Genomic DNA, 21,863 nt, shown 5'->3' on the forward strand with positions numbered 1-21,863 from the left:
CAGCCAGGGATATGGGGGTGGGATGGGGTAGGAATGGGAGGGAGGTTGGCCTAAGAGACTCCAGATGGGGGCAGAATTGAAAACTACCCTTTTATCTCCTTTCATCTAAGATCTCCTAAGAAGTAGGCAATACTTTGAGAAATAAGGGAGCCCGTTCTTGTTTGCCCCCGTCTCCGATGTCTCCTCTTTCCCAGGCGCGACGCAGCAAATAGTGGAGTTGGTGGGGAAGCAGGGAGGAAGGGGCCTGCCAAACTAATGTGTTTTGCAAGGAAATTGACTAGGGCTACTTAACAGGAATTGAGAAAGTGGTCCCAAGAATACTAGCTCTCAACCCGCCGCTGCCACAACTCCAATCTCGGGGAACCCGTGGCTGGAAGGGACCCTGCTGGCACCCCTCGACCCAGGGATGAGGGCGGGGAAAAACGGCTTGGCTCCGCCCCCGGAGCTGGGCGGTGACCAGTAGGCGGCAGCGCGCGCGCGCGCGGCGCTCTCATATAAGGAGCAGGCCTGGAGCCGCAGATCGCTGGGAGCGCGCTGAGTTTAGAAGGCAGGCGTCGACATGAGCTCGGTGCCAGCGTTCCTGAGCGCCGCGGACGTGCAGGACCACCTCCGCAGCTCCAGCCTCCTCATCCCGCCTCTGGAGGCGGCCCTGGCCAACTTCTCTAGCGGCCCCGACGGAGGGGTCGTGCAGCCGGTGCGCACCGTCGTGCCGGTGGCCAAGCACAGCGGGTGAGTAGGAAAGCTGGGACCTGGGACGGGAGAAACTGGAAAGGAGGGATGAGAAAGGAAGCCGCGGGAGAAAGGAAGGGAGAGTTTACCTAATCACGGCTCATAACAGCTGTCACTTAATGTATGCTCCCCACTGCGCCAAATGGGGGCTTGGTAGGCGTTACCTTGTTTCATTCAACATATTCCGTATGTATGTAGGTATTGATGCAACCATTTCCTAATGGGAAAACCTAGACTCAGAGAGGCGACGTGATTTACCCAAGGTTACACAGCTAGTAAGTGGCAAAACTGAAGTGGTTTTTCTCCTGCACATGCGGACTCTGCATACTGCCTGAGCGGAGGCAGAGGGATGGGGAGGGAAGGGAGAAGGCCAGTAAGGCAGTGACTGAGGAAAGGGGAAGGTAGGGATATGGGGACTTGATAAGACACCCCAGCATTGATGGGAAGGGGTTGAAGCTGCTCCTTCTCTTCTTGTAGTTTCCTGGGGGTCATGCCCGCCTACAGTGCAGCAGAGGATGCGCTGACCACCAAGTTGGTCACCTTCTATGAGGGCCACCGCTCCACCTCCACTGTCCCCTCCCATCAGGCCACTGTGCTTCTCTTTGAGCCCAGCAATGGCTCTCTTCTGGCGGTGAGTGACTCCCTGCCCTGGGGTAGAAGGGGGGCCCCTGGGCACGGAGCTCAGCTCAGAAGTTAGTTCTCCGTGGACCAGGGGTGTTGTTTTTTGTTTGTTTTGTTTGTTTGTTTTGTATTTTCTAGGGTCGCACCCACGGCATATGGAGGTTCCCAGGCTAGGAGTCTAATCGGAGCTCTAGCCGACGGCCTACACCACAGCCACAGCAACGCGGGATCTGAGCCGCCTCTGCGACCTACACCACAGCTCACGGCAACGCCAGATCCTTAACCTGCTGTTCGAGGCCAGGGATCAAACCCTGCAACCTCAGAGTTCCCGTCGTGGCGTGCGGTGGAAACGAATCCGACTAGGAAGCATGCTGGAAACTTCCATATGCTGCAGGTGCAGCCCTAAAAAGACAAAAAGACAAAACAAAACCGGCAACCTCATGGTTCCTAGTCAGATTCACTATCCACTGAGCCAGGATGGGAACTCCCAGGCGGTGTCTTGAATGTGACGGCACCTGCCCCTCTCTGAGTGACTGGACCCCAGTGACAGTGAAGTTTCTCTGTGACCATGTATCTGTTTCTAGGACTGCCTGAGCACGCACAGCCCAGTGCCAGAGCCCACTGCTGCTTCAAGTGTGTGACAATGTAGCAGTAATAATCTCTTCATTATGTTCTTATCCTATACCAGTTATTCCAGATATCCAGCTTGCACGAACCCGTAGCCAAGGAAACATGCATTTAGTGCATTTGTGTTACATGGAGTTACATGAGTGACAGAGCAGGGCTGCTTTCTACTACCTGGGAGTTTTTTCTAGGGTACATGTTTTCACATTTAATGATAATATCAAAAAATAGTAGTCATCCATATTTACCAAGCACTTTGTGTGTGTCAGCCACTGTTTTAAATACTTTATATGTGTATGTAAACTCTCTTAATACTTAGAGCCACTCTATGAAGTAAGTAATTTTATTACCTCCATTTTGTGGATGAGGAAATTAAGTCATAGAGCAGTTTTCCCAAAGTCAGTACTCACTTACATAGCTAATAAGTGGCATGGGTGGACTTCAGACCTACTCTGTGTAAGTCCAGGGCCTGTACTGTCCTAGGACTATGCTCTCCAGCCTTTCTCACTGCCACTTACTGAGCACCTCGCATGTGCCAGGCAGGAGAAATCGATCTCATTCAATTCTGACCACATTCCTCTGTGGGAGGTTTGTTCCCCCTGCCTTTCTGTTGAGGTCCCTGAGGCTCAGCATATTAGAGTCACTTTGCTTGAAGCCACACAGCTTGGTTAGGGAAAGTGCCCTATGCCCTCTAGCCTGGCTCTGAGGCCAGCCAGTTGCGTCCTTTTCAGGGACAGACTCCTTAATTCTACCCAAATGTCCCCTGAGCCCTTAGACCCTCCTTCTTAGACTTTCTGGCTCCCCCAGGGAAGCTGGCTGTTCATCACTCCTCTGGAAGGAGAATCCAGCTCTCCTCAACCTCTGCTCATTCAATGGAAATGGCATCCATACTACCTACCAACAGTGCTTCCCCACTGTTGAGACCCTCTCAGGCTTTGGAACTAAAGGACAAGGCTGGTGATTCTTCCTGAATCTGATCAGGAGCCAAGCAGTTCACCTCCTTGTCCATAAAACGAGAATACTGTTACTCCTTGGTGAGGATCAACTGAGCTAATACTATAAACAGAGGAGAACAGTGCCAAGGATTATGGTTATTCTCTTAGGCAGGAGGAATTCCGAATCACCTGGGGAGCTTTCAAAAACAAGGATGTCTGGGTGCATCCCTAGTGATTCCGAATCAGTTAACCCAGGGGTTGTGTCTGGGCATCTGTATAGTCACAGAACTCCCCACATGTGCAGGAGGAGTTGAGAGCCCCTGAGGTAGACTTTCTGGGCCCTTGCACAGATGTCAAGTGACTTACTCTTATGCCTCAAGTTTCTCCTTAATTTGATGTTTGAAGAATCCCGGGCGAATAAAGAACATGAGCAGTTCTTCAGGGCTCGCCATGTGCTGGAAGTTTCATGTAGTCCAGTGCATCTAATCCTCACAAAAACTCTCTAAATAGTTGCCATTATCTTTGTTTTTATATAGCTCGGAATCCAGTGCTTAAGCATATCTATTCAAAGTTGCATTTCTCAGAAGTGGATGAATTGGATCCAGGTCCAGCATGAAGCCTGTGCCCTTTATGGAGCACTCTGATGCTTCCTGGGGCTAGTCTTTCATAGTTTCTTCTCTCTAGGTAGTGGATAAGGGTGCCTCTTTCTCATTCTCTCTTCTTTCCTCCTAGGTCATGGATGGAAATGTTATAACTGCAAAAAGAACCGCTGCAGTATCTGCCATTGCCACCAAGGTAAGATTAGTGCCTGGCCGTGCCAAGCTGGTGGGTAGTGTTGGGTGTCTCCAGCTTGAATGTCTAAGGGAGAAGTGAGAGACTCATTCTGATCTTCTTTGGAGATAGCTGGAACTTCAGATGTCAGATATGGGCTCTCAGGTGAGCACAATGGTTAGGAAATGATTAGCTAGCATTTAATGAGGCCGCGATTCCAGGTATCTTACATGTATTATTGCCGATCTTCACACCAACCTTGCCATATAATTATCTCTCTTTGCCAGGTGTAGGGAATATGGCTCAGAGAGGTTATGAGAGTTGATCAGGGACACACAGCTGAAAAGTGGCAGAGCAGTAATTTAAAACTTGACCTCTCTGACTCCCAAGACGGTTTTCTTGCCCCTGTACCACACTAGCAAATTACTGTGATTATCCTATAGGCCAGAGCCTGTACTGCACAAGAAGCAGAGGGGGAGATGAACAGATCCTAGCCAGACACATGGTTCATTCAGCAGCTATTGACTGAGACCCTCCCACGTATCAGGCACCATTCTAAATGTCAGAGATATGGCAGTGAACAAAACAGAGAGTGGCATACACAGGGGACGTCAGACAATAAATAAAATCACAATGTAAAAATACGGAGTTCCCATGGTGGCTCAGCAGGTTAAGAACCTGACCTAGTGTCTGAGGATGTGGGTTCAACCCCTGGCCTTGCTCAGTGAGTCAAGGATCCAGTGTTGCTGCAAGCCATGGCATAGGTCGTAGATGCAGCTTGAAGCCAGTGTTGTGGAATAGGCCAGCAGCTGTGGCTGATTCGACCCCTAACCCGGGCACCTCCAAATGCCCACAGGTGCAGCCATAAAAAAAAAAGAAAAGAAAAAAAGAATAATTAAACCAACAACAAACTCCTTTTGAGATTAATACTAGGCTAGTATTTTCATTTTTTAAAAAAAAACCACCACCAGCAACAGAAAACAAATAGGATGTTAGAAGGCTGAAAAGAAAGCAGAATCGAGAGTATTAGGGAAGAGGTGACATTTTAAATTCTCAAGGAAAGTCCTCACTGAGAAGGTGACATTTGAGTAAAGACTGAAAAGGAAGTGAGTGAGTGAAATGGGAGGAGGGGAGATGCTCTCTAGGCAGAAGGAAAAGCAAGTGACAGAATTGATGATGTTCCATAAGAGTATGAGGACATCCCGCAAGAAAGACAGGACCTTTACAGCTTCGGGTTAAGAAGAGGAGGTATCTGTAGGAACAGTTAGAGTGTGGACTCCTTCACTTTATTTATTTATTTACTTACTTACTTTTTAGGGCCGCTCCTGCAGCATATGGAGATTCCCAGGCTAGGGGTCGAATCGGAGTTGCAGCCACCATCCTACACCGCAGCCACAGCAACGCGGGATCCAAGCCGCACCTGCGACCTACCCACTGTTTGAGACCAGGGATCGACCCTGCATCCTCATGGATGCTCAACAGACCACTGAGCCACGACAGGAACTCCATGGACTCCTTCGCTTTAGGTGGAAAAGTACCAGGTCTGGGAATACTGATTTATGAAGCCACGTATGAAGGAAATGTGACAGCTCACAGAGGGTTGGAGCAGCAAAGACCAGGTGTTCAGATTGTGAGTCTGTTAAGATCTTCACACATGCTGGGGAGGGAAGAATGTGCGGATTAATCTGGAAATTATATAGGAAGGGAATGGACTACAGTACACACCTTGATGAACTGTTTTTTTTTTTGGGGGGGGGGTTGTTTGTTGTCTTTTTAGTTATAGCCAGACCTAACTCAGATGAAAACAATCAAGGGACTCTTTGAGGTTATGTTCCCTTGTAACATAGGGACAGAGGGACTCTAACAATACTGCCCTACATTTAAAAAAAAAAAAAAAAAACTTTGGGAGGTCCCGCTGTGGTGCAGTGGGTTAAGAATCTGCCTGAAGTGGCTCAGGTTCCTGCAGAGGCGTGGGTCCAATCCCCAGCCCAACTGCAGCATAGGTTGCAGCTGCAGGTCAGATTCAGTCCCTGGCCCGAGAACTTCCACATGCCACAAGCACAGCCATAAAATAGAAATAAATAAGTAAATATAAAAAGGACTTTGCTCTTTGCCAAAATAATTTCCAGCCCCTTGTCTGGAAATAAGTGGTTATTTTGGGGTTTCTGTGGGGAAGGCAGAGCACGTATTACTGGCATCATTTTGTGCAGAAGGACATGGAGACTAGGGTTTCCTGAAGTCGCGAAACCCAGGTAGCCAGGGGTCTTCTCGTCCTGGATCAGGACAAGCCAGGCTACACAGCAGCATCACCTGGGGAATTTTTTGAAAAACTCATACTCTCAAAACCACTGAATTGAAATCACGGAGGGTCGGGCCCAAGAAACGAAGGGGTTTTTTGGTTTGTGTTTTGTTTTGTTTTGTTTTATGATCTCTGGTTGAGTCTGCTGATCAGCCAGGTGTGGGGCCTTCATTCCTCTAAACCCAGCTCTCAGTTACATTGTGCTTTTTGCGTGAATAAAAATCTGTACTCACAGAAGAGCTGAGAATCATTGAGTCAGGGCTTCAAAGTTTAGGTTGAAACGCCACAGCTTTATTCCCAGGGGCTCAGATGGATATTTCAATAAGGAACAAAGGTCTGCTTTACTGTTTGTGCTGTAAGAGGGGAATGTTTTCTTTTCCTCACTTCTGTTTCAGTCAGGGCTTTGGGGAAGAGGATGAACAGCAGAGAAAGTTCTCAGGTTTGACAGACGCTATAACTTTGCATCTGGGGTGCACATCCCCTGAGATGGGGACCCCGACAGACTTTTGCAAGGTTACAGTATGTATCAAGGTTTATCCCTGACGTGTATTTATTCAACAAATATTTACGTGCCCACTAAGGACCAGGCCCTCTGCTCAGCATGGGGCATAGAGTGGTGACCACAACCAGATACAGAACCTGTCATCGTGGAGCACAGAGGATATCTGAGGAGAAAGATATTAATCCAAAGGTCACACCAATTAGGAATTCCTGTCGTGGCTCAGCGGTTAAGAGCCCGACAACTATTCATGAGGACATGGGTTCGATCCCTGGCCTCGCTCAGTGGGCTAAGGATCTGGGGTTGCTGTGAGCTGTGGTGTAGGTTGCAGATGCAGGTCGGATCTCAGGTTGCTGTGGCTGTGGTGTAGACTGGTGACTACAGAGCTCCAATTGGACCCCTAGCCTGGGAACCTCCATATACTGCTGGAGCAGCCCTAAAAAGACCCCCCCCCCAAACACACCAGTTAATGTAAAAATTACAGCCCCAACAAATACATTGAATAAAAGGGGCGAAGGGCTATGAGAACATAAAATCGGGGGGGGGGGGGTGTTGCTCTAGTCTGTGGGATTTGGGAAGGCTTTTCCTATGGGAAGGGTATCTGGGCTGAGATTTGAAGGGATAATAGGAGTTGGTTATGAGGGGCAGAGGGTGAAAGTACTCCAGGCAAAGAACCTGTGCAAAGGCCTGTGGTTGATATTGGCACATGTGCTTGGGGAACTGCAAGGGGGCTGGTATAGCTAGAAAACAGGAGGTGCAGGGGGGAGCACGTCCTGAGGGGGAGCTGGGGAAGTGGAGGGGTCAGACCATGCAAAGCTGTAGTGAATGCAAATGAAACAGTCTTTCAGACTCTTTAAGAAACTTAGCAGAGGAGCTGCCGCTGCAGCCACTGTGGTGCAATGGGCTGGATGGGTGGCATCTTGGGAGCCCCGGGATACAGGTTCGATCCTCAGCCCAGCACAGTGGCTTAAGGATCTGGCATTCCCCCAACAGACCGTGACTGTAGCTCAGATCTGATCCCTGACCTGGGAGCTCCATATGCCATGGGGCAGGCAAAAAATGAAAAAGAAAGAAACATAGCAGATTTGTATATTTTAACTTTTATTTATTGTTTTTTTTAATTTAGTTGATTTACAATGTTGTGTCACTTTCTACTGTACACCATTGATATATATTTTTTTCTCATACTATCTTCTATCATGTTCTATCCCAAGATACAGGATGTGGTGCCCTGTGCTATACAGTGGGATCTTATATTGCTTATCCGTTCTAGATAGTTTGCATCTACTATCCCCTTATGTTTTTAATTATCTGCATGCTGGGAATAGAAATGAAATGCCACTCAACTTGGTCTGATAGTAGACCTTATAAATGTTATGCCATTTAGGAAAAGAGATGCCAGTTATAACATTGCTATCAGGGCAACAAAATATCAAGTGAGAGAACCAAGCAGAATTACAGATTTACTTTCAGAGTTCCAAGGTTACTTTTACAGCATACTGCAACAATTTCTGAAGCCCCTGTGTACTTCCAAGAATAGTTCATATTCACTGAGAACAGAAAAAATATATATTTAAAGAAAAATCACGTAGTTCTCCTTATTGGACAGGAGGGTAAGATTACTAATCTTGTGGATATTGTCATTTTGACGCCTTCCCAAATCAGAGTCCATAAACTACACTTGATGATGCGAAACACACAAAAATATATCTTTGCTCCTAAAGCTGCAACAGAGATACATATCTACTGATATTTCTGAGCCTCCTTTTTGCTAGTGATTAATATTAAGAATACTTTCATTTTTAAGGTTGCACTCCAGAATGTTAATAAATAGAAAATATTGACAGGAGTTCCTGTCGTGGCGCAGTGGTTAACGAATCCGACTAGGAACCATGAGGTTGCGGGTTCGATCCCCGGCCTTGCTCAGTGGGTTAAGGATCCAGCCGTTGCCGTGAGCTGTGGCATTAGGTCGCAGACGCAGCTCAGATCCCACATGGCTGTGGCTGTGGCGAAAGCTGGTGGCTACGGCTCCAATTGGACCCCTAGCCTGGGAACCTCCACATGCCGCAGGTGCGGCCCTAGAAAAGGCAAAAAGACAACAACAACAACAACAAAGAAAATATTGACAGAGCAGACCCAGAGAACTCAGATTTTACCAAATGAAAAAGAGGAAAAGGCAGAAGACAGTCTTGTTTAAGATAGACAGTTTGGAGAGCACATGATGTTTGAGGAGCCAATGCTGTCCTTCCTCGCTGCCAGTGGTTCTTAACTGAAAACAACTTGGCCAAGTGCCCAAGAGACGATGAGCAGCATCTGGAGACATTTTTTTGGTTTTCCTAACCAAAAATGGTAGGGAATGGGGGATGTTCATGGATAGAGGCCAGGGATGCTGCTAAACTTCCTATAAAGCACCAGACAGCCCACCTGCCTACACCTGTCCACCCCATCGCCAGCAAGGAATTATCTACCCAAATATCAATAGTGCTGAGGTCAAGAAACTGTTCCGTTTCTTATAGGTAATAGCAGATGTGTGCCAATTCTGTGCAGATGAGACTGGCCCTATTTCCATGGGGCTTACATACCAGTTTAAGAAAATAAATTTGTCTGAAAGTGCCCACTGTTGCGCAGTGAGTTAAGAATCTGACTGCAGGAGTTCCTGATGTGGCTCAGTGCTAACGGACCCGACTAGTATCCATGAGGACTGGGGTTCGATCCCTGGCCTCATTCAGTGAGTTAAGTACCAGCCTTGCCACGAGCTGTGGTGTAGGTCGCAGACAAGGCTCAGATCCCCCAGTGCTGCGGCTGTGGTATGCTGTAATTTACGCTGGCAGCTGCAACTCCAATTCCACCCCTAGCCTGGGAACTTCCACATGCCAAGGGTGTGGCCCTAAGAAGACACACACAAAAAGCCTTGCTCTGACTGCAGCAGCTCATTTGCTACAGAGTTGCAGGTTCCCACCCCAGCCAGGCACAGTGGGTTAAAGGGTCTGGCATTGCTACAGCTGCAGTGTAGGTCACAGCTATAGCTTGAATTCAATCCCTGGCTCAGGAACTTCCTTATGCTGCGGGTGTGGCCATAAAATTTAAAAAAAAAAAAGAAAAAGAAAAAAAAAGGAAAGAAAAGAATAAATTTGTCAGCAAGCAAGTGCTGTGAAGTGGTGAATTCTGTCAGGGGAGGCAGAAAGACTTCACTGGAAAGGTGACACATGATAGCAGTTCATCGTGGAACCCCACCCCCAAAGACAGACCCTCAACTGATGCCTCGAATGCCATCTCCACATTCCTCCTTCAAGGAAGACAAAGGCTGAGAGAGGATCCACGGAGAGTGAGCACAGCAAATATAGCTGAGGACGCAGGCTTGCAAGGACTCATGGATCCCAGGAGCAACTCACAGCTCTGAATAGTAGGCGTGGCTCCTCATGCCCCTGAGACACAGGAGAAAGAACGTGGGTTTTGAAGAATGAATGGTGTGGTTTTGGAGCCCCTACTGTGCCATTTAATAGCTGTGGAGCCCTGAGCAAGTTACTTAACCTCTCTGGATCTCAATTCTTGTGTCTGTAAGGGGAGGATAATGACAGGAGTATCTAGCTCACAGGGTCAGTTATCTGGGCTAAATGAGATCACGAGGGTTAAGCATTGGCTCCTCTTAGGTACCAGTGAAGGCTCCCTTCCCCTCCCCACTCCACAGAATGGACACAGAAATACAAAATGACATCTTCTGAATGGTTTGAGAGGTCTTGAAGGTCATGTGATCCTCAAACCACTGGTTCTTTTCTTGGCTCCTAGTGTCTCCCTTTTCTATCTCATTTCTCTCAAATAGTTTTTGAAACCCCCCAACAGCGAAGTGTTGTGTATCCTTGGAGCTGGGGTCCAGGCTTACAGCCACTATGAGGTCTTCACAGAGCAGTTCTCCTTTAAGGAGGTAAGTCCGGGGAGGGGGAAGGAGGGAGGCAGTGGCTGTGACCTTTGCTTTGCTCCTTCGTTACCACATGGGCTCTGCTGAAATAGGTTGAGAGTTCCACCACCTGGACCGTTCTTTAGTGACTTGTCCAGCAGTCCCACTGGAGGTGAAGGATGGGAAGAAAGGCCCGAATCACATCTTCCCATTGCCAAGTTTGCAGTGTATGCTTAAGTATGCAGAGAGCCTCCTTGGTTACTTAAAGGATTGTATTATATCCATTTTATCCATTCATTTGTCCTTTTGGCCCTTTTCTGTTGCTTCTCTTGGGAGAATCTGAGATTCTTAAGTACTCAAGGTTAGGGATCCAGGAACTGGGAATGAGACCCAGAGAGGAGGAGGCTGCCACTTGCCCCTTCTGCCGCCAGATATTGGTCCACCTTTCCCCAGTCTGACTGGCTCCCTCTTCCTGCTGCCTTGGATACAGTTGATGCTGCTTTGATTTTATTTTTTGTGTATGTGTGAGAGAGGTGGGGCAGATTTAAAGTAGGATTTTTTTATGATAAAAATAATACCTCCGCTTTGTTCTCAAAGGCTCTAAGGAAGAAAAGTCCCCTTTTACCTGTTTTCAAAGACAAGTGTTTACATTTGCAATCGTCTCTCATTCGTTTTTTTATAACATAGTTTTGTGGGGTTTTCCTGCTCCTTTTATTAAAATATAATTGATACAGTATCATTTTGGCTTCAGGCATACCTCATAGTGATTGGATATTTGTATACATTTTGAAATGGTCACCGTTAAGTCTGGTTACCATGGGTCACCATACAAAGTTATCACAATATTATTGACTGTATTTCCTATGATGTACATTGTATTCCCGAGACTTAATTATTTTATAACTGTAAGTGTGCACTTCTTCATCCCTCTCACCTATTTTACCCATCCCCCAGCCTCTCTCCCACACAGGTAGTTTCCTTCTTTTGTTCTCTGTATCTGTGAGTCAGGTTCTGAATTGTTTTGCTTGTTCATTTGTTTTGTTTTTTAGATTCCACATGTGCACGAGCTCACCCAGTATTTGTCTTTCTCCGTCTGACTTATTTCACTTAGCATAATACCTTGAAGGCTCATCCATGTTCCGTGATGTCTCAGACAGCAAGATTTTTCTTTTCATGGCTGAATAGGATTTTTCTTTTTGTGGCTGAATAGTATGTCATTTCTTTTTATGGCTGAATAATAATAATATACAAAGCACAGTTTCTTTATCCATTCATGCACAGATGGACACTTAGCTTGTTTCCTTATCTTGGTTTTTATAAATAATGCTGTAACGAACATGGGGGTACATACATCTTTTTGAGTTAGTGGTTTTTTTTTCTTTAAATACCCAGAAATGGAATTTCTGGATCAGAGGGTAGTTTTATGCTTAATTTTTTGAGGAACCTCCATAGTGTTTTCCGTAGTGGCTACACCAGTTTTCATTCCCACCAAAAGTGCAATTGGTTTCCGTTTCCTCCACATCCTCGCCAACACCTGTTATCTTTTTGTCTTTTTCATCATCGCCACTCGGACAGGTGTGAGATGCTGTCTCATTGTGGTTTTGATTTGCTTTGACCTATGATTCAGTGATGCTGAGCATCTGTTCATGTGTGTGTTGGCTAGATGTATGTCTTCTTTAGAAAAATGTTTATTTAGATCCTCCCCTCATTTTTTGTTTGGGGGTTTTTTGATACTATGTTGTGTCAGTACTTGGTATAGTTTGGCTGGTAACCCCTCCTAACATAGCTTCAATCATGTTAAATATACACAGTTGTATAGACTGTATTTTCACTGAACAGTCTAATACTATCACCTTTCTCCCTTACCTAAGTTGTGTCTAGGATTTCATATTTTTCTAACAGGAAAGGTGGTACGGTTAACCTTTCTCTAAGAACTGGGCATATTGTATTGTTTTTCACCTTTAGTTAATGCACTTACTTAGACATAACATGTATTTCTATGCTTATTCTATCTCCTTATTCTTCAGCTCTTCAGTTGAAGGCTGACAACTCCCACCCCAGACATCAAAAATATGTTAAGCTGGTTAGCAAGTCCCCACCTCCTGGTGATGTCAGCGACCCATCCCCTCCCTCCCAGCACTTTCCAGGATTCTAATTGTAGCTACTGCCCTTGGCCTTTTCCCCTGCTGCTCTCTTCCCTCCTGAAACCCTTCCAACCTTTAATTCCCCACATATCCTTCAAGGGTCAGGCTATCCCGTGCACAGCCCTGCACATCCTCCTTGTGATGCTCACACCTGTTATAACCCCAGAGTCCCAGACAGAAACTGTGCGTTTGATGCTGACTTTGCCAGTGATCATTCACATTCTACACACATGAAAACTTAGGCTGAATGAGGTTAAATAACTTCAGAAATCCTAAGTGACAGAGCAAGGATTCTTTCTAAGCCTGTCTAGCTCCAGAACTTACGCTGCTAATCATTAAGCTGTATCAGTAGCTCTTAAGCTACTGAGGCTCTGTGTCCCAGGCTGGAAGTGAAACGCCTACCCCCCCTCTTAAAAGGGGAATAGGCTAGAGAAAAAGTCATTTTCAAACATCTTGCCTAGCTTAATGGTGTACCCTTGATCAAATGTCCATTCACCTTAGGCAATGATTTAAATAACTACAGCCCTAAGTTTCCCTTGCAGCCCTGGGCTTGATGACACATAAACAGCCAACTAATCATAGCACCAATGTCCCTCTTGTAACCCCAATGAAGGTGAGGATATGGAACCGTACCAAAGAAAATGCGGAGAAGTTTGCGAACACGGTGCAAGGCGAGGTTGAGGTCTGTCCATCGGTCCAGGAGGCTGTGGCGGGAGCAGATGTGATCATCACGGTCACCATGGCAACAGAGCCCATTTTGTTTGGCGAATGGGTGAAGCCTGGGGCTCACATCAATGGTAAGCAAAGCAGCTCCATGACCCTTTGGTGGCCAAACTCTCCCTTGGCTGGACCACAGGTCTCTGCATCTGCAGAGCAGTTTCCCTCAGGCAGAATGCCCGAGCTTTTAAAGGGCCTAGAAAACAATATTCACTCTAAAATATGAAACAAAGATCACAACCTGAAACGGATAAATTTAATCAAATAAACCTTTGTAAACTGTCACATTATGATGAATGATCAATTACAGCTCAGTTCTTAAATGAGATTTAAATTACAGAAGCCAAATGCCTCACTTGCTCTTAAGAACACTTCGAATTACAAAAAAAAAAAACATTTTTTTTAATTACAGCACAAAAGACATTTAATGTGACCTGTGGAGGCTTTTTTAATATGTGCAATAGGATAGTTGAGACTCTAAACATAAGAGTTCCTGGGGCCTCTGAGAATCCTCAAATGGACCTGGGGCTACAGCAAGATCTAGTCTATATTGAGTACTTATTATTGCAGGGACTGTTCTAAATTCTCTGTATGTCCTATATCACTGACTCCTCACAAGACCCTTATGAAGTAGGAGCTATTGTTCCCATGAGCCCCATTTTACAGGTGGGGAAACCAAGGCATGAAAAGATTAAATAACTCGCTCAAGGTCAGGGGTTCTTAGAGGCAGAGCTTGGATTTGAACTGAGGCACTCTACCTTCCGAGCCCAAGATCTTAAATAATCCCCTGTATTATCATTCAATAAGAAGACTAGATTCTGATAAATAAGCAGTTGAAGACTAGAGATTTGAAACATGGTATTTAGTGCTCCATGTTTTAGTGACAAGCACACAGTGTAAACTAAGATATCAAAAAAAAAAAAAAAAGACTTCCTTGGTGGCGTAGTGGTTAAGGATTTGGCATCGTCAATGCTTTGGCTCAGGTTCCATCCTTGGCCTTGAACTTCTGTTATGCTGTGGGTGCAGCCAAAAAGAAAAAAAAGAAAAATCTAAGATCTCTGCACACATTGCAGATGTGCATGCAAGGGCCAAGTATCATGATTCTGCATGCATTCACAAATGTGTACTGAATCTGTACCATGTGTCAGGCACTGTTCTAGATGCTGGGGATACCACAGTAAACCAGCAGTCAGGACCACTGCTTTCCTGGTGCTTATATTGCAAAGGAGGAAGTTCGACAGCAACCAAACACACACACAGACAAGCTGGATTGTTCCAGCTAAAGAAAAGTTCTATGAAAGAAATGAAACTACCATGATTGAGGAATGGGCCATAGAAAGTTGAGGGTCTCAACCTGTGTAGGTTGAGATTATGATGTGGGTCCAGGTTGGGAAGGTCTTACGATGCATTAAAGCCAGCCCTAAACAGTAAGACCATTTCTGGAAGGACTTGGTCTCTTGAGAAATCAAGAGAAACCTGTTCTTGGTGAAATGGACAAGAGCTGAATCTTTAGCAAGACTGACTTTTTTTTTCAGCTTTTTTTTTTTTTTCCAGCCTAAAATAGCACATATTTATTATCTCGTGGTTTCTGTGGGTCAGGAATCTTGGCATGGGTGAGCTGAGTCCTCTGCTCACACAAGGGTGAATTGAAGGTATTGTCTAGGTCCAGTCCTCATCTACAGCTCAGCATCCTCTTCTTACGCGGTTGTGGCAAGTTCCTTGCGTTGTAGGATAAGTGTGCCTGTTTCCTTGGGGCTGCTCTCAGCTCCTAGAGGCTGCCCACATTCCTTGCCATGTGGATCCTTCACCTTCCAGGCCAACATCAGAGACTCACCCTCATGTCAGATCTCTCTCATACTTTGAATCTCTCTCCAGGAAAGGCTGACTTGATTTTGAGTCAAGGCCTGGTGTATTTTTCTGTAGCCTAAAGACAAAATTGGTTTATGTGTTCACAGCGGCATCAAATATACTTAAGAAAAGTATGTTACAAGGGCAGTCAACAGGAAAACACCAACAGCAGATTTCACTGGCTTGCAGCTTGGCTAAGGGATAGGCCCCATTCCAGCCTCCCCTACCCGTCTCTCATCCTGCTCCCACGCTCCACCAGCCAGTGTCAGACTCTCACCCATTCTAGCCCCACCCAAGCAAGGCCAAAGCCCAGCCAGAGTGAGGCCCCTTCCTTTGCTGCCTGGCCCACCTCCATCAGCCTGCGTGGACTCATGCAACCCCCAGAGAACTCACCCTTCTCAGAACTGGGGGGAACAAGTGCAATGAGAAGAGGTGGCTTGAGACGCTGGGGTTTTTCCCACCAGCTTATGATTTTATTTAAGAGGTTCATTAGCTGGTGCTTTTGTGCTATAGAAGTCCTCACACAAACAACCTTCAAGATGGACCTTTTTACACCACTCTCTTTGAGAATTAGAGTGAGGGAGAACAGCAGGAGAGGGAATAAGCAGAGGAAGCTGGATGGCAGTGAGAGGAGGCATGTAAATGCTGCCTTATAGTTGTGTTGGCCTTTATAGTGGTTTCCAAAGACGAGCTGGCAAGGCCGGATCCAGCCAGCAGATGTGTTTTGTTCAGACCATAGAGTGTTCTGAAAACTCAAGAAGTAACACATGCAAATCGATTTCCTGCTTCTCTTTAAAAAGAGGGGAATGGGGAGTATCTAACAGTGGCCCTGCATTCTCACATGCCAGCAGTTAGCTGGAGTTGAACAATGACTCTCCCCCTGAGAAGGACCTGCTTTTTTTCTCTGCACCTCGGTCTCTGCCATTTCCAATTCCATTCCTCTGACCCGTTCTGCTCATTTTCATTACCTACCTGGCCCTGCAGGCATTTGGTCGCAGCCTCTGCATTATCCTATGACCCAGTGCCAGGAGACCTGATTCCTTGGCTTCATCATTGTGGTTCTGGGCTCTGCAGAGGATGTGAAACCTTGGTACCAGGCTGCAGACAGGTTCCTCTTCATTAGGGCTTGTCTGTGACCCTGACACTGGGCTCTTTTCTCGTGAGTTAAGAGAGAAGTGGTTGGGAGTTCCTGGTGTGGCTCAGTGGGTTAAGAACCTGACACTGTCTCTGTGAGGATGCAGGTTCGATCCATGGCCTCACTGAGTGGGTTAAGAATCCAGGGTGGCTGCAAGCTGCAGCACAGGGTGCAGATGTGTCTTGGATCTGGTGTTGCCATGGCTATGGCATAGGCTGGCATCTACAGCTCCAGTTTGATCCCTGGCCCAGGAACTTCCATATGCTGTAGGTGTAGCCGTTTAAAAAAAAAAAAAAAAAAAGAGAAAGAGAGAGAGAGAAGTGGTTGAGGGTGAATAATGGGAATAATTGAAGAGCAAGCAGACAGAAAATAGAGGAGGGTAGGGTATGAAAAAGCACCAAGTGATAGCTCCGTTTTAGGGCATTTTGTAAGGAAGTCACTGCTCCTGAGAAGTGGAAGAAGCATGAGAGGCATGTGTTCTCTCAGAGCCAAGATACACTTACCAGATACCTGGCCTTGGCACGTGCCACTTCTTTGAGCCTCAGTTCGTGTACATCTTAAATGCGAATCAGACACCAAATGTGTACATGTGAGGATAATTAATAGTATGTGTGAAACATCCCACAGATGGTAGGCTGCTGTAAATCAATGCTAAGTTGCCTCAACCTCTTTTTTTAGTACAGAGAGAGGATATGAAACGGAAAGGAAAAAATGCCAGGTGTTATTCTTATTCATGAATTCTTAGTTAGTGAATAATTATTAATCCTTAATTAATTCTCATTAATACAATAAGAATTATTGTATCAATTCTACTATTAATTATAATTAATTATAATAGTAACTATTTTACAAATACTCTTATTATTGGATTTTTAATTTTTTTAAATTTTTTTGCTTTTTAGGGCTGCACCCTTGGCATTTGGAAGTTCCCAGGCTAGGTAGAGGTCAAATCAGAACTACACCTGCTGGCCTACAACACAGCCACAGCAGTGTGGGATCTGAGCCATGTCTACAATCTACACCATAGCTCATGGCAATGCTGGATCCTTAACCCACTGAGTGAGGCCAGAGATCAAACCCACATCCTCATGAATCCTAGTCAGTTTCGCTAACCGCTGAGCCATGAAGGGAACTCCCGATTGGATATTCTTCTTATTAGTGAATATGCAGTCTTGTTGGCTGGGAGGGAGTTGGCCTGGGGAAGTGAGGCCTTTCAAATCTGTTCCCATGGGTCCTCTGACACCTCCCTTCTCCCCACCCCTTTAATTCTTCGGTGCCTTTGGTTTCCCTTGTGGCTGTTTCTAGGCTCAGGGTCTGTCTTGCTGTCTCTTAGCCATTGGCGCCAGCAGACCTGACTGGAGAGAGCTGGATGACGAGCTCATGAAACAGGCCGTGCTGTACGTGGACTCCCGGGAGGCCGCCCTGAAAGAGTCTGGAGATGTCCTCTTGTCCGGGGTGAGCCTCCTTTCTGCTGGGCTGTTGCCCGGCTGTTGCCAGGCTGTCCTCTCCTAGATCCCAGGGTCTCCTTAGCTCCCCCTCCGTCTGGCCCGCTCCAGACTTCAGTACCTCCCCACTTCTTTGTGGGGTGATAACTCGCAAACATCTCTCAATTCTTTCTAATCCCCTTCCAGGCCCTTACGGTGGTGACATGTTTTCCTGTCCACGTTGCCTGAGGAAAGCAGCCTGATGGACTGGGCTGTCCTGTAAAGCAGTAGGATTGGAAGATAGGCTGTTGCAGCCTCAAAACTTTCTGGCCTCCTTTTTTTTTTGTTTTTGTTTTCGTTTTTGTAATCAGGGCATAGAAGCAAGAAGGGGGGCTGCCAGAAGGAGTGTTCAGATAAAAACATGCCTGTATGCTCGCTGATACAGTGTCCTGTCCAATACAAATACAAACTTGTACTTCTGCAGTCATGGTATCACAAAGGCAGATGCTTAAAAAAAAAAAAAATTTAAAGAGGGAAGCATCCTCCTAATATCATCCAACTTACAAAAGGTCTTTTTATCAAGGGATCCCTCATCCAGTTCAGGGACATCCTGTCTTGGCTTCAGAAGCTGGCCCTGAGCAGACATTGTCTCCATGGCCTGGGTCCTTTGCACCTAGCAGGTGTCTGCGTTACATCATTTAGCCTGTGTTCGTTTGACAGGCTGAGATCTTTGCTGAGCTGGGAGAAGTGGTGAAGGGCGTGAAGCCAGCCCACTGCGAGAAGACGACAGTATTCAAGTCTTTGGGTAAGAGCCCCGGGGCACAAACAGAACCCGAGCACGAGGTCGGTTTACCCACTGGTGGGAAGAGGAATGAGTCTGCAGCTTTCGTAGGTGAATCATTGCGAACTCTCTCGTTCAGGTCAGTCATTTATGTCTGGGCCTAGTGATGAAGACCGTGAACCCTGGAACAGGGCGGTCCCGGGTAGGATTCTCTGCCCCTCCCTGGGCATGTGTCCTTGGAGAAGTGACCTCACCTCTCTGAGCCACAGTGTCTTTACCACCTGTTACCTAGTGTTTTTGAGAGAATGAAGTGAGACGTGTGTGTCAACCTATTTGCACATAGCAGGTGTCAGCATTAAATCATTTAGACTTGGATCTAAATGAAACGCAGAAGAAGAAAGCCTGGGGGGCGGGGTGGGGGGCGGATGGGAGAAAAAGAATGTTAAGAAACAGGGGGCTTAAGAGAAATAGCAGGGAGACCCAACCTGAGAGAGGCCCAGCGAGGAAGTACAGCCTGAGACCCTTTTTTCCCTCCTTTCCTACCTTCCGACTTGCTGATTGAAGAAGGGCTTCAGAGGGGAGCCCCTTTACCACCTGAGTTAGCACGAGCAGAAACCCAGTGAAGAAGGAGCTCCCCGTGGTGGGTCTGCCCCTCAGCCCCCCACTCCCTTGCCACCAGATTTAAGGAAATGAACACAAACACACATGGTAACACAGTTAATATTTAACTTTTTTTTTTTTTGTCCTTTTAGAGCCGCACCCGCAGCATATGGAGGTTCCCAGGCTAGGGGTCCAATCAGAGCTGAAGCCGCCAGCCTACGCCAGAGCCACAGCAATGCCAGATCCGAGCTGCATCTCTGACCTACATCGCAGCTCATGGCAACGCTGGATCTTTAACCCACTGAGCGAGGCCAGGGATTGAACCTGCAACCTCATGGTTCCTAGTGGGATTCGTTTCCACTGCACCACAGTGGGAACTCCAGAGCTAATATTTAGTTCATGCACCTAAGATATTGAATTGTCCTAATCTGGTTGGTAGATTGGTGCTGCCCTGAGCTCAATCTCTCCAGGCCTTAGACATTTTTTAATGATCACAGGCAGTCAAAGCTTTAATGCTTGGCAGAGTTATTTAAGCGTTATTTAAGAATGTTTCAACCACCCAGCACCCAGCCAGTATCCGTGTCTTGCCATCTGTTAAATATTTTTCTAAATCTCTCATGCTCAAAAAGACAGGCAAAGGCTTTATCTAGAGCCTGTTTCAAAGATATCACACTGATCTTGTGTCTGAACGTTTCCTGTTCCTAGCAGATCAGAGGTCAGCCAGCCCCCTTCAAGAGACACCACACTTCTGAGCAGTTTTTATTGACTTTCCCCCTTTGGGGAATTTGTTTATTGGTACCTCCTGTCCTCTAGCAGATGCCTATTAAACACTGTTATGTATCAGGCTCCATACTGGGTTCAGTAATAGCTACAAAACCTAATAAAATCTGGCCCCTGCTTAAAAGGATATACGTATTCAAGATTAAGGTATGTGCCCCAAACTACAAGGCAGAGGGGTGTTGCTAGAGGATTCAGGGTTTGGACTAGACCAGGGGTTCAACAAATGACAGACTCTGGGCCAAACGCAGCCTACCACTTGGTTTTATACAGCCCACAAATGAAATGGTTTGTATGTTTTCAAATGATTGAGGGAAAAGCAAGACGATTTTGTGACACATGAACATGATAAATTCAAACTATGGTGTCCACAAAGAAGGCTGTGCTGGAGCACAGTCAGGCTTATTTGTTTAACTGTGGTCTATGGCTGCTTTTGCACTACAGGGACAGAGTTGAGTAGTTGCAGGTAATTGGCCTGCAGAGCCTAAAAAAAAATTTTTTTTTTTTGGTCTTTTTAGGGCCACACCCTCAGCACGTGGAGGTTCTCAGGCTAGGGGTCCAATTGACGCTGTAGTTGCCAGCCTACACCACAACCATAGCAACGCGGGATCCAAGCAGCGTCAGACACCTACACCACAGCTCAGGGCAACGCTGGATCCGTAATCCACTGAGAGAGGCCAGGAATCAAACCCGCATCCTCATGGATGCTAGTCAGCTTCTTTAACCACTGAGCCATGACAGGAACTCCGCAGAACCTAAAGTATTTCCTCTCTAGTCCCTGAACTAACCTTTGAAGAACACTTAAAATGTTTGGTGGGCATTGCTTGCCCTGCCCTGCCCTTTGCAAACCCTTCAAGCCTGAATTCACGTTGGGTGTCAGTCCTTATTACCCTGCCGGGCATCAGCTGTCTCAGGGAAATTGCCAGCTCTGGGATGTGGGCTGTTAAGAGGAAAAGTTGTTCTGACAGAAGGTGAACTGAATTTCTGTGCATTCCAGGAGTGGCGGTGGAAGACTTGGTTGCAGCCAAACTAGTGTACGAGTCCTGGTCATCTGGTAAATAAAACGAAGGAGCTTTGTGCTGAGTGGATGCTACAGCTGAAGGGGAATCAACACTAGTTGTCTTATAATCTCTCCGTCAAATGAGAGCACCCAGTGCTCAGTGATCTCTAGTTTTGTGCTTATCATGTCTTACCTTAAATAATGAGATCCCCTCTTGTGTTTGTAGTTGGAAGGCAAAACTAAACGGCCATTCTTCTGTTCCACCAGATTAAACTAGCATTCCCTTCTCCCTGTGTTTCACTGCCTTTTGTATTGCCTTGAAATAAAGCTTTTTCCAGTTCTGCAGTTCTTGCTTTGGTCACGTCTATCCTGCACAGCAGGGACAGTGAGGGGATCGAGTGCTTCCATTCACTCCCTGCAGGAGCGCCAAAGGCTAGAGTTAAATTTTTTTTCTATTTTAGGAGTTCCCGTCATGGCTCAGGGGAAATGAATCTGACTAGTATCCATGAGGATGCAGGTTCGATCCCTGGCCTCACTCGGTGGGTTAAGGATCCGGTGTTGCCATGAGGTGTGGTGTAGGTTGCAGATGCAGCTCGGATCCCATGTTGTTGTGGGGTTAGGCCGGCAGCTACACCTCCGATTGGACCCCTAGCCTGGGACTCTCTATATGCCGCAGATGGGACCCTAAAAAGACAAAAAAAATTTTTTTTGTTTCACTGAGTTGCTTATGTATCATAAAATTTAAAGTATATAATCCAGTGTTTTTTAGTATATTCACAGAGTCGTGTCACCACTGTCTAATTTCAGAATATTTTCATCCTTCCAAAAAGAAACCCAGGACCCATTTCGCAGTCACTGCCCGCTCCACCCCCCTTCTTCTCAGGCCCTGGCAACCACTATTTTTATGGATTTGCCTTTTTTGGATGTTTCATGTAAATGGGATCATGTTATGGATCCTTTTTTTTTTTTTCTGGCTTCTTATAATTGATATTTCAAGGAACAGCAGAACTTCTCTCTCAGTCATACCTCCTCTGGTCATAGTTGGTAGAGACCACAACTCAGAC

General features: G+C 46.4%; 1 protein-coding gene across 1 annotated transcript; it reads left to right on the forward strand.

Moving 5' to 3' along the window:
* Positions 1-466: 466 nt before the first annotated feature.
* Positions 467-21,144, forward strand: CRYM (crystallin mu). The gene is made up of 8 exons (XM_047780342.1): positions 467-729; positions 1,207-1,360; positions 3,642-3,704; positions 10,299-10,400; positions 13,131-13,314; positions 17,551-17,672; positions 18,362-18,446; positions 20,797-21,144. The coding sequence occupies exons 1-8, from the start codon at positions 560-562 to the stop codon at positions 20,859-20,861; spliced, it is 945 nt and encodes a 314-aa protein (XP_047636298.1). The 5' UTR covers positions 467-559; the 3' UTR covers positions 20,862-21,144.
* The last annotated feature ends 719 nt before the right edge of the window (positions 21,145-21,863 follow it).

The sequence above is a fragment of the Phacochoerus africanus genome, chromosome 5 (assembly GCF_016906955.1).
Source record: "Phacochoerus africanus isolate WHEZ1 chromosome 5, ROS_Pafr_v1, whole genome shotgun sequence".
Lineage (NCBI taxonomy): Eukaryota > Metazoa > Chordata > Mammalia > Artiodactyla > Suidae > Phacochoerus > Phacochoerus africanus.

Excerpts from the sequence above, each read along its gene's own strand:
- CRYM (XM_047780342.1), top strand. The coding sequence starts at position 560 with ATGAGCTCGGTGCCAGCGTTCCTGAGCGCCGCGGACGTGCAGGACCAC. Across the intron at positions 10,401-13,130 it reads AGCAGTTCTCCTTTAAGGAG|GTGAGGATATGGAACCGTAC; the intron begins GTAAGTCCGGGG and ends ACCCCAATGAAG. Across the intron at positions 18,447-20,796 it reads GACAGTATTCAAGTCTTTGG|GAGTGGCGGTGGAAGACTTG; the intron begins GTAAGAGCCCCG and ends TGTGCATTCCAG.